The following is a 17,683-nucleotide window of genomic DNA, read 5'->3' on the forward strand; positions in this document are numbered from 1 at the left end:
TTCTTTTGGCATGGCTTGCACATCGCTTCAGAAGAAAGTACCTTGCACCTGCGTGGAAAGCTTGTAACTTTCAGTGCTCTTATCCCCGGACAGACATTGAGCTCGTCAACTCTCTCTATTAGAGCCGCTAGGTCATCCAATGTGCGGATGTTAACGCTCTTGAATGCCACGACCACACAGCCGAGAGCACTTGCCGTGGCATTGTTGTCAGTCCCCACTGCAACGCATTTTTCAAATTGAGGGAGCCTTTGTTGTGTTTTCAGAGTGAAAAACACGACATATTTGCCATTGGCGTCCTCAAGACTCAGTATCCGCCACAACGACGGTAACCGACACAGCGCTCGTGTGTGTCGTGTCTCCCTTCTTGTCCGTGTCTTAGTGCGCGCTGTTCCGGTGAAAATGGGTAACCGAACGCCTTCCATATCACTTAAAGTGACTTCCTTCAAAGCTTCCAGAACGGAACCTGAGCTACAAACGATTTGCATTTTTTCTGCGTCTTCACATTGACCGCCACTTGAAGGTGACCTCGTGAGACCTGCTTGTGCAGTGTTTTGCTCCCTTCGTTTTCGTTTTTTTTTCGGCGGCTTCGAAAGGTACGAAGGACGGTTCGGGAACAATTTCGGCACCGCACCCTCGGCAAGCGTCCACTTGCCTCGTGGCACCTCAACTGTCTGTCCGTTAAGGATTTTGCAGAGAGTTCCCGGTCGGCACGAGGAATCGCTCTGTTCCACGCCGAGCGAAGCGTCTCATTGCTTGGGGCACAGAAAAAATGGCGCTCCGAACTGTTAACATCATTCCGGTAGCCGCTTTTGCAGCCCGGAACGCAGCACGTCGGCATCGTTTGCTGATGTTAACACATGCGGCGAAGACTAAATCTCCGTAGATGGCATGCTTGCTGAAATCCGCCGTGAACGAGCACCCGCAAAACACGCCAACGGTGCACCGCGTACTTCGTCCAGCCCGTTCTCCTAACCGGTTAGTTGAGTAGTGAAGCTGGGTGCGACTGCAGCGCCACGAAGGCGCGGGCCGGTGGCGGTTCCGCGCAGCGCCGCGGAGTTTGACAACTGAAGCTAGTCTAGTAACGTTGGTCCGTACCTTCCCGTCACGCCAGGCAGATGCGACGCCGATCTACCGTCTGTGGTCTGTTCGGTATGCAGATAGATGCTGACGCTGACGCACCGGTCTGTCACACTGGTCCGACGACGACGTCAGCTCGACCACCGACCCCACATTGTTCTGACGAGTGTGCATAATGGGATCCAGAAGCCTGCGATGAGACTAGCTGGCATGACATTCTGTAAAGTTAAAAAATTTATAACTTAATCGGATACCTTGACCATATGCTAGCCACGATGACATATATACGGGACGTGCACCAGCAAAGATGTGCCTTCATTGGGTACCTGCGCATAGAACCAAGCGTCGAGGCAAGCGACTCGGGCAAAACGCCGCCCGAAGGTGCCGCTCGTCGCTTGCCGCCGTCGCTCGTCGCCTGCCGCCGTCGCTCGTCGCTTGCCGCCGCCGCTCGTCGCCTGCCGCCGTCGCTCGTCGCCTGCCGCCGTCGTTCGTCGCTTGCCGCCGTCGCTCGTCGCCTGCCGCCGTCGCTCGTAGCTTGCCGCCGCCGCTCGACGCCTGCCGCCGTCGCTCGTCGCCTGCCGCCGTCGCTCGTAGCTTGCCGCCGTCGCTCGTCGCCTGCCGCCGTCGCTCGTCGCTTGCCGCCGTCGCTCGTCGCCTGCCGCCGTCGCTCGTCGCCTGCCGCCGTCGCTCGTCGCTTGCCACCGTCGCTCGTCGCCTGCTGCCGTCGCTCGTCGCCTGCCGCCGTCGCTCGTCGCCTGCCGCCGTCGCCTGCCGCCGTAGCTCGTCGCCTGCAGCCGTTGCTCGGGCTTGCTTGCGGCCGAGCGAAAGCTTCGCGCCCGGTGAGGCGACGGCCTGAAAAACTGCAGTTTTGTCTACCTTACCTGTACAGAAAAAAAAGCGAAACGAGCGGCTGCGTTTCAGATCTTCACAATTTAACACTAATCAGCGATGAACTTTTCCCAGATTCCCAAATATCAGTCGACGGTGGAAGGCCGACTCCTTTAGAGAGGGAGCCGGTAGCTAGTCCGTAGGATTCGTTCGTGTGATTTGGGCGATTCCCGAGAGCGAATTCACAAGTTTTAGCGCATGCAAATGGTTGTCAAGTGTATTCTGGCTACAGTAACCTCGAACCGACGATTGCTTACATCGCAGGACGCGCACACAATACGGGAGAAATGCCGATGTAGCCCTGTCTTCAGACCTTATGCTAAAGCTAGGCAGCCGGCAGGAGTCGTTGCCGTCGGCTGTGGACAACAAATTGGGCTGTTTTCATTAACGCAAATTGTCGGCGAATGCGTTTCTAAATAAAGCGATTTAAAATCAAGTGTTGGTGACATCGCAGAAGGAAGATGCAATTACGGGGAAGCGCCGCGGTGTAATGCGAAGCGTTTCCTAGAAATGATCGCATAACTTGCGCTTATTTCACTGTTATCGTAGCTGGCAGAGGAGTGAAACTACAAACAAGAGTAGATATTTCAGATAAGAAGAGCCCATCTTGCGTTTGATGCCATGAAACGAGGAGTACCTTTTTTCTGAAAACACTGCGGTGCAACAACACAAGAAAGAAAAAGGCAGCGCATGCGCATTGCCGACTGTTTATTGCAAGAGAGGGGCATATATATAACCCTCATTCAACATGTAACAACGCTCCATCGCTCTCAGCCAGGGTGTCGAACCGGAATTTTTTCGGGTTCGGTTCAGGTTCGGGTTCACGCCTTTCGAGTTCAGTTCCGGGTTCGGCTCCAGAGCGACATTCCGTTCCGGTTCGAACCAGTTCGGACCATACTGAACCGGTTCAAACGGGTTCAAACGGGTTCGGTACAAAAAAAATTAGAACGTAGATGGGTTAATTTTTTCCTGCGCATCGATATATAAAATAAAAAATGCAAAACTTTGTGTACTGCGGTATGTTCTCAATTTGCCCACTTTGTTTATTGTCCGTGGCAAAAAGACGTATTTACGGCAAGAGCCGCAAAATGCAATGAAATCGAAATTAATGTATATCGGCTGTGTACACTATAATCTGTCTGATTAGGTATAAGACGAAAAGCCGGTGGATCTTGCATCTGCAAAACCCACCAGCTTGATCAGTTTCGGAGACTCGTCGCGCGCGTAATTGGTCATGCTGAAGCTGGAGTCAGTCAGGAATTTCTCGTGCGCCGTGCACTTACGCGGGCGCCGACATGACCCCCGCACTTGGCCTTTACGTTCCCGCGCACTATTGAGAAACGAAGCTGTCATGTATCGGCACATTTATACAGACAGACACATTTCCGTCACCCCGAAACCGACTTGCTAGTCAACCCCCCCCCCCCCTTCCTTTCCTACATGGTACGATAATATGCGAGAACCCTTCAACCGCTCATCCCCACCCAACGAGAGCCTTTGGGAGCACTGGCTCTCCCTCTCCAGAGCTTACCACACATATTTATTTAAATCATCTCTTCGATATCGCCTTTGTGACTCGTGTTATATATCTTGAACTCCTATAGCTCAGTATCTTCAAAAACACAGCTAATCGTGCTTCTCCCTAGCACAGGGACAAATTACAACTTTACCTTATTATGATGACGTCGACGTCTTTTGATCTGATAAAAAGAGTGTGATAACAAAACACACCCTTGGATGGGTTGAGAACGCTTCTTTTCTGCTCGGATGCAAATTGGTAACATCATCGTTGGGATGTTGTGTTGCATCATTCTAGTAAATACAGCATTCTGATTGGAAGAATGTATGCTTGCACTACATAGAATTTTTGTAACTTTTTCTGCGGCGCTATCAAAGAGAGCCTGTGCGTCTACAGATTTTTTGGGCCCTTGATAGTGTCTGGTGAATCAGCCGTGCACCATTTGTCCACACACTTGTTTCAGGGGATTTACTTTCAAACCTACGAAACAACCCCTTTCTGGCCGCTGTGCTAAATAGCCCACTAAGTGCTTGTCTGTCTTTTCTGGACATGTTCGTGAGAGAACTTTATGCCAATACATTCGGGTTTCTCACTATTCACTTTTCCTTCGGACACCTGTACGACCTCTCCACAAGGCAAATGACTAAGGTTGTGATCGGTCATTGCTTCCTCTACCCATATATCTGCAGCCTTGCCTATCCTTTTTGATAGCTGTGTAATAAAAGTTGGAGGCTTATCAAGGTTAAGCCCAGTGGATGCGAAGCAGCCTTCGTTTTGCATTCTTATTATTAACGTCCTTAGCGTTTGGAGGCATCTTGACCGCACACGAGGTCTGTTAGAAAAGTATCCGACTTTATTTTTTTTTTGCGAACACCTCATGGATTTGAAACAAGCACGCTTGCACCAGCCTACCTTGAACCTTCGTGCGCATGCACAGATTTTTTCCTGCCTGCCGATAGCGTCAGTCACTGGCACGTAGCGTTTTAGTGAGGCAGTGCGCAGTGCTCTCGTCGTTTTTTTATTCCAAGGAAAATGGCGGAGCGACAGGAGCAGCGCTACTGCATCAAATTTTGCCAGAAACTGGGCGACAGCCAAGTGGAAACCATTCGGAATATTCAGGCGGCTTTCGGTGACGATGCTATGAGCAGCACACAGATTAAGCAGTGGTACAATTGGTTTAAAGACGGCCGCACATCGGTGCAGACAGAGCCACGCTCCGGTCGGCCATCAACATGCCGAAATGACCAGGTCATTGCCGACGAAAACACTGTGGTGATGCGGGACCGTCGTGTGACTATCCGAGAAATTGCGGAAGAGGTGTACATAACCAATTTTTCTGCCCATTCCATTATCACCGAAGATTTGGCGATGGAGAGAGATGCGGCGAAATTCGTGCCGAAGCTGCTCACGGTGGAGCAAAAGCAGCTTCATGTTGAAGTCTCACAGGATACGCTGGATTCCACAAACAGTGACCTCGACTTCATCAACACCATAATCGTTGGTGACGAGTCTTGGGTGTACAGGTACGACCCGGAAACCAAATCCCAGTCGTCACAATGGAAGAATTCCACGTCACCAAGACCAAAGAAGGCCCGCCAAGTGCGCAGCAATGTGAAAGTCATGCTGGCTGCTTTCTTTGACTCCCTCTGTGTGGTACACCACGCGTACGCACCCCACAGGGTCAAACAATGATCAAAGAGTACTACAGGGATTTCCTCCGTCGCCTGCGTGGTGCTGTGCAGCGCAAGAGACCGGAGTTGAGGTCAACAGAAAAGTGGCGCATCAATCACGACAATGCTCCTGCACATTCCTCGCACTAAATTCACACTTTTTTCGCGAAAAACCCGACTGCTGTAGTTCAGCAGACTCCTTACTCTCCTGATATGGCCTCCTGTGACTTCTGGATGTTTCCCAAAATCAAGAGGTCATTGAAAAGAGCGCGATTTCAGACAAGAGAGGACATTATGGCTGCAACGACAGCTGAGCTAAACTCCATTCCGAAAGGGGCCTATTCGGAATACTTCCAACAATGGCAGCACCGCTGGGAGAAGTATGTGGAGTCCCAAGAAGACTACTTTGAAGGTTATTAGGTTTCCAACGCTCCAGTTATGCCAGTTTTTTTTCTTCAGCAAAAGGTCGGATACTTTTCTAACAGACCTCGTACACGCCCGGCGCAAAGACGCTGGCGCGGTTGCGGGCACAGAGACTGACGCGACGGCGGGCGCGCGCCGCCTCATCCCTGGCGTGACGTCACATATCACGTGATGCAGCGATGGTGGCGCCGCCGCCGCGTCGCGCGCGACGGCGCGAACCGAAGCGTGGAGGCCTCCGCCGGGTGATGTCCGACGGCGTGATAGGCCCCATCTGCAGCCGGTCTGACGTCATCACGTGACGTCACATCATGTGATCGCACTTCAAGGTCAATGGTGGCCACTGCCGGGCGTCGCGCGAAGGCCCGAAACCTACGTTAATATGCTTCGCATAATATTAAAGCGAATTCAGCGGATGTAGATCGAGCCCACTTATAACGGCCGCAGATATACGTTTGCTTATTACGAACGGGTACGGTGCTGACGTAAAAATATGCATAAAGGCCCGTTCACACTTGCCCAAAAATCCGGCGAGCGAAGCGGAATCGGCCGCTTTTGACGCCGAGCGGGACGGAAAGCGGCACGGCGAGGGCGATCGGGCTAGACCGATTTCCGCCGCGCGGCGACAAACATGGAGGCGCCCCTCGAAGCCGGACCCCTCGCTTCGGTTTTAATTCTCGTTGTTTGTGCCTTTTTCAGTGCGTTCACTGGCCAAAAATGCGGCGCAGGTTTCATCATTGGCTTCACTCGCCTAACCTCGCCTCTAAGAAGACGTGTGATAAATTTGCATTATTTTTTTTATTCAGATGACGGTTCTGCCGCTTCTAGGCTTAACAGCAGAGTCAGTTTGTTGACAGTAATAGTTCCCGCCCTGACGACCAGATGGCGCCACTATAGGCTGAGTTTATTTTTGTGTCAGCGCTAGCATTCGCTCAACAAAAAGTGAGAATGCGCTTGCGTTTAACGTACGTAAGCATGCATAAGCTTATGATACGTAGACAGCGTAAATTTATGCTCTTTTCTCACTACATCTGTGTATACCGCTAGCAGCGACGCGGTGCGGAAAAGCTAGAAACAGCAGCGGCGCGGCGGATCCGCCTCGCCCGCGCGTGAACAAGTGAAAACAGGTCCTTGATTTTGCGGCGAGCGAATCCGCTTCGCTCGCCGGATTTTTGCGCAAGTGTGAACGCGCCTGAAGGGCAATGGCAATTAGTCGCAGATACAGTCAAAAACTTTGTCCGCACCACTCAGTTATAGACGCTCTATAGCGGCGTATCATGGAGGCTGCCATCTTTGATCACGTGATCACGCCGCCATTACTCGCCTCCTGACCGCTCGGCGCGTGCCTCGCCGCGACGGCTGCTGCGTCTGATGTTTCGGTTCCTACGGGCAGTGTTTCGGCTGATACGGTTGTAAAGGAGTGGGAAGACGACACTGTGGTTGGTCCGAAGCTTCGAAGGACACGTGAAAACCCTAATATGATCACTTTAGGCGTGAAAACGTGATCGGGCTTCATGTCGCGAAGAGCCGCTGAGCTCTCCGCGTGTTCGAGACAACGGGTGGATCGCCTGAATGGCGCTGAAGGCTTTGCTTAATATTTTTATGCGAAGCATATTGCTAGAGCTACCACTCACGCCGTCGGCGTGGGACCCCTAGACGTCACACCACGTGACACCGTGACGTCACACCACGTGATGCCGTGACGTCACACCACGTGACACTGGCGGCCTCCACCTCGCGCCGTCGCCGTGGGACCCCTAGCCGTCACGCCACGTGACACCGTGACGCCGTCGTGACGATGCCATCGCACAGACGCCGGAATGTCCTCGAGCGGCATTCCCGCGCATTTCGAACCCGCGTTCACACTCGGTGTAGGTGAAACGCTCGCTCCACCGGGCAGGCAGACGCGGCTTCCGTGGCAATCCAGGCGCTCACCCAACGCGCGTCTCGGGGTTAGTCGGCGTTCCGCTGTAGCCATGCCGTTGTCTTCCCCCACGACGAAGGCTTCTAGTGGTTGTATTAAAATGACCAAGTATGCAACCAAGGAAAGCCATGTATTACCAAGCCTAGCCACCAATATGCTTCGCATCTGACTAGGCTTAACCTTAGCTAAGCCTCAGCCATAATTTTTTTATTGTTATTATCTAAAACAGCAAGGTTTAATGACCCTGCGGCTGCGCAGGTCGTTCTCGTATTGTGTACATGCATGCGAAGACTGCTCTAAAACGCTCCCATGCACATCGTACTCATTTGTTTACAACTTGTTAAAGGTGCTTAGGAAGCCTAAAATATTTTCTGTTGGTTTCCTAAACAAAGGAAGGCGACAAAAATAAACAAACAAATTTTACCCAATCATGTAAGCAGTACGATGCATCAAGCAGCCTTCACAAGCTTGCATGCAATCGTTTACAAGGATTCCGCGATATAATTGTTATAACGCGCGCATGGCAGAGCGTTCACTACAAGAAGTTCACTGTTATGTCAGCCTCACATAGTGTAAAATTGTGGTGCGCTCCACGCTCGATATGCGGACATGAAAATGCTCGAGGTCTCGTTGTTTGTAAGTAATCAGCCGGAGTCACTTCTAGTGACTGTCTCGCATGGATCGCGAGGAAGTGACAACCGCAGAGCACAGCAGCCGTAACACAAATGCTTTATTCCGATTGTGGTCCACGAAAACCGTGCTACTTGGAGCGAAGTTCAACAGTAGCACCAAGACGGTGTGTAATACACGAACTGACGGTAAGCGTTGTCCGCTTTCACGGCTATGCACTGCACAATATGCAGTAGCGGTATAGGAGCGTAAGTCGTCTTTTTTTTGTGACGTTTCGGTGGCGGCACAGCTTGTTCATGCGGCTATGTTGCGCACTTACCCTCTCAGATTTTCTAAGATCGAGACCTTTCCTTCTATATTCGCTGTCTAGCGCTGGCAAATATGTGTGTTGCGTTCGCCCGTTCGGAATGGGTGGATGTCCAACGGGCGCGAACAGGGGCAGTACGTCCTTGTGCAGTTCGGTTCCGTGAAGCTCGCAAACGATCGCATCCCGGCCCTTTAACTGTTTGTCGTAATTTTTGCAATCCACAACAGAGCATGTATTTTCTCATTCCACGTTTCCACTGCTTCGTCGAGGCATACACGTCCGCGACTTACGAGGCAAGTAATGACGCCGTGTTCCGAGCGCACCTGTGGCGCCATCTGGTCGCAAACGGAAGAACTGCGCGCTGTAAACGGTCTATAGCGAGCGAGGACGCGCCGTAAACTACCCCCGAAGTTGAAGAGGTGGTGCTTCCAGTAAGCGCGGATATGAGAGAGCGCCTCTCAACCTTCACGACACCGCCCAGGAAAGAACATGTCGACCCAAAAATGCAATAAAAAGCAGCACTGCAGTGCGCAGCGCTAACCGGAAAGTGCGGCGTCTGGAAACACTGTAAACGGCAGCGTAAACACGGTAACGGTATGGTATAATTCTATTGAAGCAGCAAGTAATCGCCGGCCAAGCCCGCGTCGGTGGCCTACGAGGGCAATATTTTCCTGCGTGTTCGCCGGCTGGCCAAAGCATACCAGGTGGAAGAAGCGCGGTGGGCGTGGTAAAGGGCCATCACCGAAAGTGAATTCGCTACTGACCATGGTCATGGATCAACTAACAGCAGTGATTTGAGAATTTTGAAAGCCTTACTAGCCATGCTGGTCACGCGGTATGCATTTCCTGCAGTCGGCTCCATCTTTTGCACTGCTACCAAGTGCAGGCAGCGTCATAGAGCAGACGCTGCAACTGATGCACTCGGTGCAACGAGCGCTGCGCTACTTTCGTCGCTGCATGAGCCCAGGAACGGAACAAGAAGCTCGAAACACACGTGACCAGACGCATGTAGATTTGTGAAAACGCTTCGTTGACCCATAGCTGGCCAGATGTTTCCTCGGATAACTAAGTTCCTGAGGACCACAAAATCGCACAAGCGCGTGCTCTGACGAAGACGTTGAACACAAAGTACGAGCCCTCCCGTACTGCCAGGAATTTTATTTATGTGGCCGGCGTGCCACCAGCTTCCGTGGATACTTCAAACATGATTAGTTATACATAGGCCCTAAATTTGATAGTTGGAAACAAGGGTGTCGACGAGGATTAAATGATTGCCCTAGATAGCCTGCAAAGAGGTGCTGCAGGCTCTGTTTTGCACAAGTAGGCGCGCATAACGCAGTTCTATAAGAAGTAGACGCCACTTTTAGCACCCTTAGTATTTTTGGCTGTTGTACGGAGAGTCAGCTTACTACGAGCATCGGATATAACGAACAGAATCCGCGTGACTGTCAGGTTCGTGATAAATGGTCTCGACTGTAGTTTCAAAAGGCCGGTATAACCCTTTTCACGCTTTAAACATGGACATTACGCGTTAGGCCGTACCTTCGCGCCAAGAAGGCGTTTGTACCGTGGTCAGTGAACTGCTACCTGTGCGAGCAACGAGAAATCGTTGAGCCACAAAATGATTTTTTTTTTCCGTGATGCTGTGTTTTTTTTTTTCACATAATTCAGCAGTCTGTTAAAAAATACATTGAGATCATGCACTTCACTGCAACATTTCTGTATGCGATGAAAGACTTCGGAATTTTGTGCGAACTCTACGTGTATAAGGACCACTAAGCGTGTGTAAAACCCGCATGATGGATGATCGCGCAAAACTGCCGCGTTCAGCGAGGTCACTATTGGGAGAACAGTGCTCTTTAAAACAAGAGGAATATGCTGTGCAAGTTCAGCCTCCTGACTGGTTCCGGAATTTTTATGTGCGGGCGGAGTAAGGGAGTCTTGGTGGCGTAAGGACTTCTACCGAGATCTTTGAATTCGACGAGATCAAGCGAGGCACAATGAGGGTCAGAAAGGTTGCTAATATGTCATGCAAACAAGATAACAAGAAGCCTAGGACATGGCCGAGTAGCCTAAGGCATCTCTAAACGGTGCTTTTCTGTTGCGCCGCCACTAGTACGAATCCAACTCGGAGTATGAATACTGTTTTAGGTGTTTTTTTTCACTGCGTTAGCATTACAGCCGCCTTTACCAAAAATAACCACACTGTGTTTGCAGGGGGGGGGGAGGGGGGGAAGGAGGGGACGTGTGTGCGCGTGCGTGCGTGCGTGCAACCTCCAACCTTGATGCACACCACACCCCAGTGGGCGCACATCCGGGCACTGACTGGTAAAAATGCACTTTCAACAACCTTCACCGTCCCCCCACCCCCCATTGCCCACCTGTGAGGCGGATTGTTGGGACTAACTTTCTGCCGCCCTAGTCTGAGTGCCGTCAGCTGTCGGAGACAACGAGCACTTAAAAAGTAAATGTTGTACTACCTACTGCGGTGGCTCAGACTTTAGGGCACTCGGCTACTTATTCGATCTACCCGGGTTCGAACCCGGCGGCGTTTCGAAGGAGACCAAACGTAAAAGGCGCCCGTGTGCTATGGGGTGTCAGTGCACGTTAAAGGTCTCTGGTTGGCCCATATTATTCTGAAGCTCTCCACTAGGGCACCCTATTCTCCCTTCCTTCTTTGACTCCCACCTTCCTCCCTTCCCTTTCGGCGCGGTTGAGGTGTCCATCGAGAAGTGAGACTATTACTGCGCCATTTCCTTTCCTGAAAATCTATCACCACAACGTTGTTGGATCGTTGCGCTAATGTGTCATAAATTTGTCGTAAATGACGCAAAGAGCGGGAAGGTATTCAAAGAGGTGTTTAAAGTACTATGCACAGCGCATTTCATTGCGTGTTTTATTCTTTCAAATGATGCACTAGATAATAGAATACCTTTATCACCGTGTGGTATTCGCCTACGGCCGCTGAATAATTCAGAAAAGAATTTACTTTCCCATGCTGTTTCGGTATTGGTTTCATCAACTGAAGGATGGTATAACGTGTAGTTGAACTTTAGGTCACGTGAGGCGCGGAAAAACTGTGATATGAACGCTGATACGCTGTTTTTAGTCACTACTGCACTTAATCCAGCCTGCTTAATAGGCTTGTATTACAACAAACTACATATTAGCAGTTATATTGCCGTCTTTTTCGAGCCTAAAGTAACCTGAATTCAACTGCACGTCAAAGCCATCGCTCTGTTGATAAACCAAGAACAGCGTCAAGAAGAAATTCAAAAAATTGCAAGGAACTTTAGCGGCTAAAGTGGTGAAAGGCGAAAGCCTGAGTAATGCATTCTGCTACGCGATTGTTCACTTCACATTTCGTTGGTGCATTAATTAACTGCCAATTAATGACGCTTAAGCTTCGCCTTCAGTAGTGGAACGCGACAGCTTGTTGTAGCGCTGCCAGGCAGTCCACGGAACGCCACCACCCGTTCGGCGCGATGCCTAGCCCTTTGAACGCAACGCTTTTTGAGGAAAGGAAATGGCGCTGTAATTCTCTGTCGTCTCGGTGGACACCTGAGCCGCACTGTACAGGAAGGGAGGGAGTGTGAGTGAAAGAAGAAAGAGAGGCCGTAGTGAAGAAAATGAAAATTGTATTTCAGGAAAGGAAATTACGCATTAACTGTCTCACATATCTCAGTAGACAGTAGTCGAAAATTGTATTTGAGGAAAGGAAGTTGCGCAGTAACTGTCTCACGTATATCGGTGGACAGCCGTCAAAATTCGCGCGTGGTGACGTCACGACAATTTTGACCAATCTGAAACGCGGACAAATACGCCTTGCTAGTCGGTAAATTGGTTTTTGAGGAAAGGAAATGTATCTGTCTCTGTTATCTCGGTGGACACCTAAACCTTGCCGTAACGGAAAGGGAGGAAGATGGGAATGAACGAAGACACCGTATTCACTAGACGCACCTTTGTTCATTCCAAACCATCGAGCTGGCATGGCGGAGTGGTAGCGTGCTTGACTCGCACTCCGGAGACCGGGGTTCGATTCCCAAGCTCGGCCAATTTCTTACTCGGTGTTATTTATTTATCTGGTCTAAGTAGAAAGGTTAATTGGACTAATTGGTCAAGTAAGAATTCACTAAACTCAGTCAAACTTACTCGGAGCATCACTATACAATCCCTTCAATTGGTTGCATGGTTAGTAGCCAAAGTACAATTGGCCCAGTTTGAAATTCGCGCACTCTGACGTCACGACCGTTTCGACCAACTGAAAAGCGTGACATTTCTGTCGACAGCTCCTGCTTACAACGATGAGGCATTAAAGGCTTCCGCCTCAATATAATTTATTTGTTGGTAGTAGGCGAATACCACGAGGTGCTCCATGAGCCCCAATGTGGAAAGCATCGTTTGAAAGAAGGAAACACGCAAGCAAAAATTTGGTGTCTACAGACCTTTATTGAGTTAGGTCAGTGCTAACAATTTGATTACAACCATACACAAACATGTAAAGGGGAGAAGTAACAACTCAAGATTTCATATAAACCTGACGTACAATGTCTGCTTATGTCTATATCTATGTTTATGTTTACGTCTGTTTCACAAAATCTACTATTATAACCTCATCTCAGAGACTCGCTACCTTTGCCGCCTAAGCATATTTCTTCCCTCAGCGACCATCAGTTCAAGATTGAAGGGTCAAGCAGTCGCACTAACTTTCATTTCGCCTCATTCACCCCAAGAAAGCTATGGAATGGAACCACTCTCCCGCTTCAATCGCATGCGTTACAAACTCCCGAGTTACTTAAGAATGTTGTTAGCGATTATATAATCCAATTCTGCTGTACCCAAATTGTTCTTGTATATTTCTTATTACTACCCACTCCTCTCTGTAATGCTCCGGCTCCTGCGAATAAATAAAGAAATTAATTAATTGTAGTGAATTCCAATGAACGCGCCTGAACTATGATGAATGCGCCTCCTGTTGCCTCGATGGCAGACGAAGAAGTTGACGACGAAGAGCCGGCGCGCGGCTCCAGCTCTCTGGCTGTCTGGACTGACTGTGATTTTGCTGCCGTCCGATCAGCTGTTTGGTGAACTGTATCGGCGACTTCACTAGTACGCGAACCCCCTTTCATTTGGTGGAGGTGCGGGGTCATGGACAAAATATATAAATAAAAAAATAAATAAACAGATGAATAAATAAACAGATAAGTAAATAAATAACTAGAAGAAATTGGTGCCAGTAGATTACAGAAGCCTCAATTAGGTTTCTTCCCAGACACCACACTCCATTCAGTTCTGTTGTCGAATATACTGGGTGCCACTTTCGCATTTTCTAGCGCAGACTGCTTCGGATGGGCAAACCTACGCACTAGACTATCTCTTTTTGTAAAAAAAAAAAAGTGTGCCGGGTTGGAAAAAAGTGGGGCTGAACCGAGTCCCGAACCGGTTCGGAGCGGTTCCTTTGAATCGTTCCGGTTCGGGTTCAGTTCCAAGATGGCGAAAAAAATATGGGTTCGGTTCGGCTCCGGTTCCGGGTGAAAATTCGGGTTCGGTTCCGGTTTCGGGTTCAGGTTCGGTTCCGGTTCGACACCCTGCTCTCAGCACAGCCAGTAACAAGTGATCTGCAAATTACAAGGCTAAATGCAAAACGCAGAACGCTTCTCCTACTCTGCCTTTAAAGCACTAGTTAATGCAAACGTTACAAAAACGTAAATAAACTCAGAAATAAATAAATTTATTTCTTGTTCATAGGCGGAGCTTAATTGTGTCCTCAGATTGAAGAATGAACTCACGTTTTCGTACGTCAACTCAGTTTAACTACGTTAAACCCCTACCAATTTTTTCTTACGTTTTTGTTGGTCTCATCTAGTAACCACTTTTTTCGGTAGTGTTGGGGGATGCTTTTGTTTCACTTTGCCTTTATCTTTTGTTTACCAGGTTTAATGCTGGAACGACGTCCATGGCTGCCAGTGCATGGGTTGCCTGCCAAGTGTGCTCCCACACTACGAGGACGAATGCAAGGTCTTCCATGCAGTCGAGTGCCCGCGCTATGGCAACAGTGTTCCTCATGTGGCCTTAGCGACGCACTACGTGAACGGATGCAGTGACGCCGCCCGCGCTGTTTCCACAACCGACAATCCGGACTCAAGAGGCGACCGCGTCTTAAGAACAAATGACGTCATCGCCACCCTGGAGGAATTCAAGGCGTTCCTTATGGAACCGTTCTAGATCCAGCTGCCCGCAATAGAGAGCCAGGTTAACCGACTCTCAGAGGACATGGCAAACCACGCTGTCCTCATGCGGGAAATCGTGGAAACACTCAGAAGTACGAATGGTAGTTTGAACTACGGGCGCACACAACCCTCCGAAGGACGTTCAGTGGCAGTTAGGGAACAGGTACAGTCGCAGCCCGAAGACCTCACCCCTCAACTGAGTCGGATCTAACGAAGAAGAGCGCGAAGAAGGCCAAGCACCTTTGGAGTGGAGCTTGGAGAAGAGGCACATACTGCGAAGACTGGAAGTGTTGGCCAGCCAATCGCTCGCTTACCTCGAAGACGGGTACCCGACAGCTGTCCAGCGTGTGAAGCGGCCTGTTGCTTGGTGGGAAGACGTTCCTGATTCTTGCACTAGCGATATCGACGAAGTCTTACATGTCTACTCTTTTGAGAGAAGTGAAGAGAATAGGCGTGTCCTTTACTCCTTGAAAGTGAAAAATGCTCGAGGCCTTTACACCCAGACTCCAGAGTTTAAAACGGTCCTGACAGTGAATAAGTGGCACTGGAAAGACGTTTACCTCAGAGTCGCTGTGGGGGCGTGTGATGAATTCTTAGACCTCCATTTTAGCTTTGAAGGTACCCTCGATACGTCTGGTTTGGCGTCACATGTCGAGAGCGTGAAAATCTGGAATAAAGAAAGAAATAAGCGTGTATGTTTCTTCGAAGAGGTAGACATTCCAAAGCTGCTTTCTGAGGGATGGCAGCAAGAATTCTTCCGCAGTTGGTCACACCTACAGTCGAATGGCTTCACCAGTGAGAGCGAGATCAGCTTCGATGTCTTCGTGGTGGACACTTAACACCTGTGACCTCGTTAGCAGTATATCCACAATCGATGCCTTGAACAACGTGGAACCGTACATGTTTACAAATATTTGTGTTACGTCGGGATTATCGAGTTATTTACGCGTGCTTGTGCATGTTTCCGTAACTTACGAATTCGTCACGTGCGAGGGTCAGCTGGCGACGAATGTATCAAGGGTCCTTCCCCTAAATATCTTCAGCCGTCGCTACATGCTGGAAGAAAAGCAAATAAAGGCAAAGTATTCTGCAAGAACTACTAGAGACAGAGAGCGCGCGAGTCGTTTCACCTGCTAGCGTCTTTTTATTTTGTTTTATGTACACATAAATCGTAATTATGGTCTATCATTACGGCTTGAGGACTTCTTCACGAGTTTTCATTTCACTGTAAAATATCGCTTCTGTTCTGTCTCATCATCAGTGTGTTGGTGTGTCCAGTGGCTTTCTAGAGTTGTGTTCTCTCCGCCTTCATGATATTTCTGTTTTGTATTTTGAGTATTTCGAGGCTTTGAAGGCGTTCTCGCTTCCAAGATCAGTTACCGGTGCATCAGCTCGCCTTGAATTACGCTATCGTAGAAGGAAATACCCTTTTGTGTATGCTTTTATAAATTGTGCCCGTTTATTTTATCATTGTAACCAATGTGACTGCATTTTTTTTCTCTTCATCGTTTTTGCTCTTGGGTTTTAGTGTGTGTTTAAGGTTACGTTTTAGTCCTGACACTTCTTTTGCTGCGAGCGTTTGACTCTGCTTGTGATATGATCTTTCTTGAGCAAATGCATCCTGACTGTGGCGGTTCGGCCTCGGCTTGTTGTGTGTCTGATATTCTGGCATGTGCGCGTACGTATCAAGTGGTTTCCTTTGACCACGTCATTTTTCATACTATTGGTGGATGCGCGGTCGGATTTTGCGTTCCCGCGTATCGTCAAGTGATGTTCTTACCTTGTACAGATTCCGGTCTGTTAGCTTAAATAAACAAGACATCGTTGTCAGGACTGCTCCTATCTTCTGTTTCTTCGTCACTCTTTTTTAGGGCTGCTTATTTTTCTGGATGAATTACCAACTAGCCCACAAGAAGATATTAATACATCTTGATATAATACAATCCTTCTTTCACGCTAATGGTGGCTGCGGTGAGGAGCCTTATTGGCGAGGGCCAGGAAGAGGAACTCGCGGAACGCCTGAGAGCGCTCCGTTGTGGCTGAGGGGGTTTGGCGTTCTGCTGTTGACTGGTCACGGGCTCCATCGAGCACGCATCGACCGTACATCGATGGAGGTGAAGTAAAAAAGCGCCTGTTTTCTGAGCGATGTCTGCGCACGTAGTTAATCCCAGGGGGTCAAAATGTGTCCGGAGCCACTGCTACGGCGACTCTCAAAGCCAGTGAGTCTCTCCGGGACGATAAACGCCACAATTTGCAAGCATACAATGAAACCACGCTTTGAAAGCACGAATATGAAGGCAAATCCTGCCATGCCAAATTGCCTCCTGTACTGCCCTCATTTTCAACATACTTTACTGTTTTTTAGTCATTTAGTCACCTATATATTGCTGCATGACCATGAAAACTGCCGTGAAATCAGGTTTCAGCTGCCAGCTTTTGATCGAGGCTGTAAGGTTACATCACTTCATCTACGATAATAGCTTTCAAAGCGCAAGCAGACGACAAACAGATCATTCCTGCTGCTTCCATCTACGCCGCAACCGCGAAAGCAGACGGCAAAAAGAACCCGTGGCTCCTGGTCACGTGACACCAGAGCGATTGGCTAAGCTGGTTCACCGGCTGCACGGGCAGCCGGTGAATAGATGACATGCTGATTGTCTTGCCGTGAATACCCTAGCTTTCACCTGGTAATTACTTGCGCAATAGTGCGCACGAAACTGAAAATTATGTATCAAAGACGTCATCATACAAACTTCCACAGTCCATATTTTCATGTAAATATCACCCGATATATAATATTGGAACAGTTATGAGAACCTACCCGTCTAGTTATGAGCCGTCTTGATCGTGGTAAGAACAGAAAACTTCAACAATGGTCTGTAGTGTTCAGCTTACCAGCATCGACGCAGGCGTTCATATCAAGGCTAGACAAAACGTCATTGTTCCTGACTGATAAGCTAATCCACCAGGTGCATTGATAATGATGTTTTTGATAAGGAAGGATTCGAACAAAATTAT

At 49.2% G+C, this 17,683-nt stretch overlaps 1 protein-coding gene across 1 annotated transcript in view; it reads right to left on the reverse strand.

Moving 5' to 3' along the window:
• LOC149357087 (uncharacterized) overlaps positions 1-17,683 on the reverse strand; it is a 277,693-nt gene that overhangs the window by 63,815 nt on the left and 196,195 nt on the right. Inside the window, exon 4 of the mRNA XM_089576502.1 lies at positions 3,153-3,159. Coding sequence (XP_089432628.1) covers positions 3,153-3,159 — 7 coding nt within the window. The remainder of the gene's footprint in view (positions 1-3,152; positions 3,160-17,683) is intronic.

The sequence above is a fragment of the Amblyomma mixtum genome, chromosome 3, assembly GCF_055824585.1.
Source record: "Amblyomma mixtum isolate Tamu chromosome 3, ASM5582458v1, whole genome shotgun sequence".
Taxonomy (NCBI): domain Eukaryota; kingdom Metazoa; phylum Arthropoda; class Arachnida; order Ixodida; family Ixodidae; genus Amblyomma; species Amblyomma mixtum.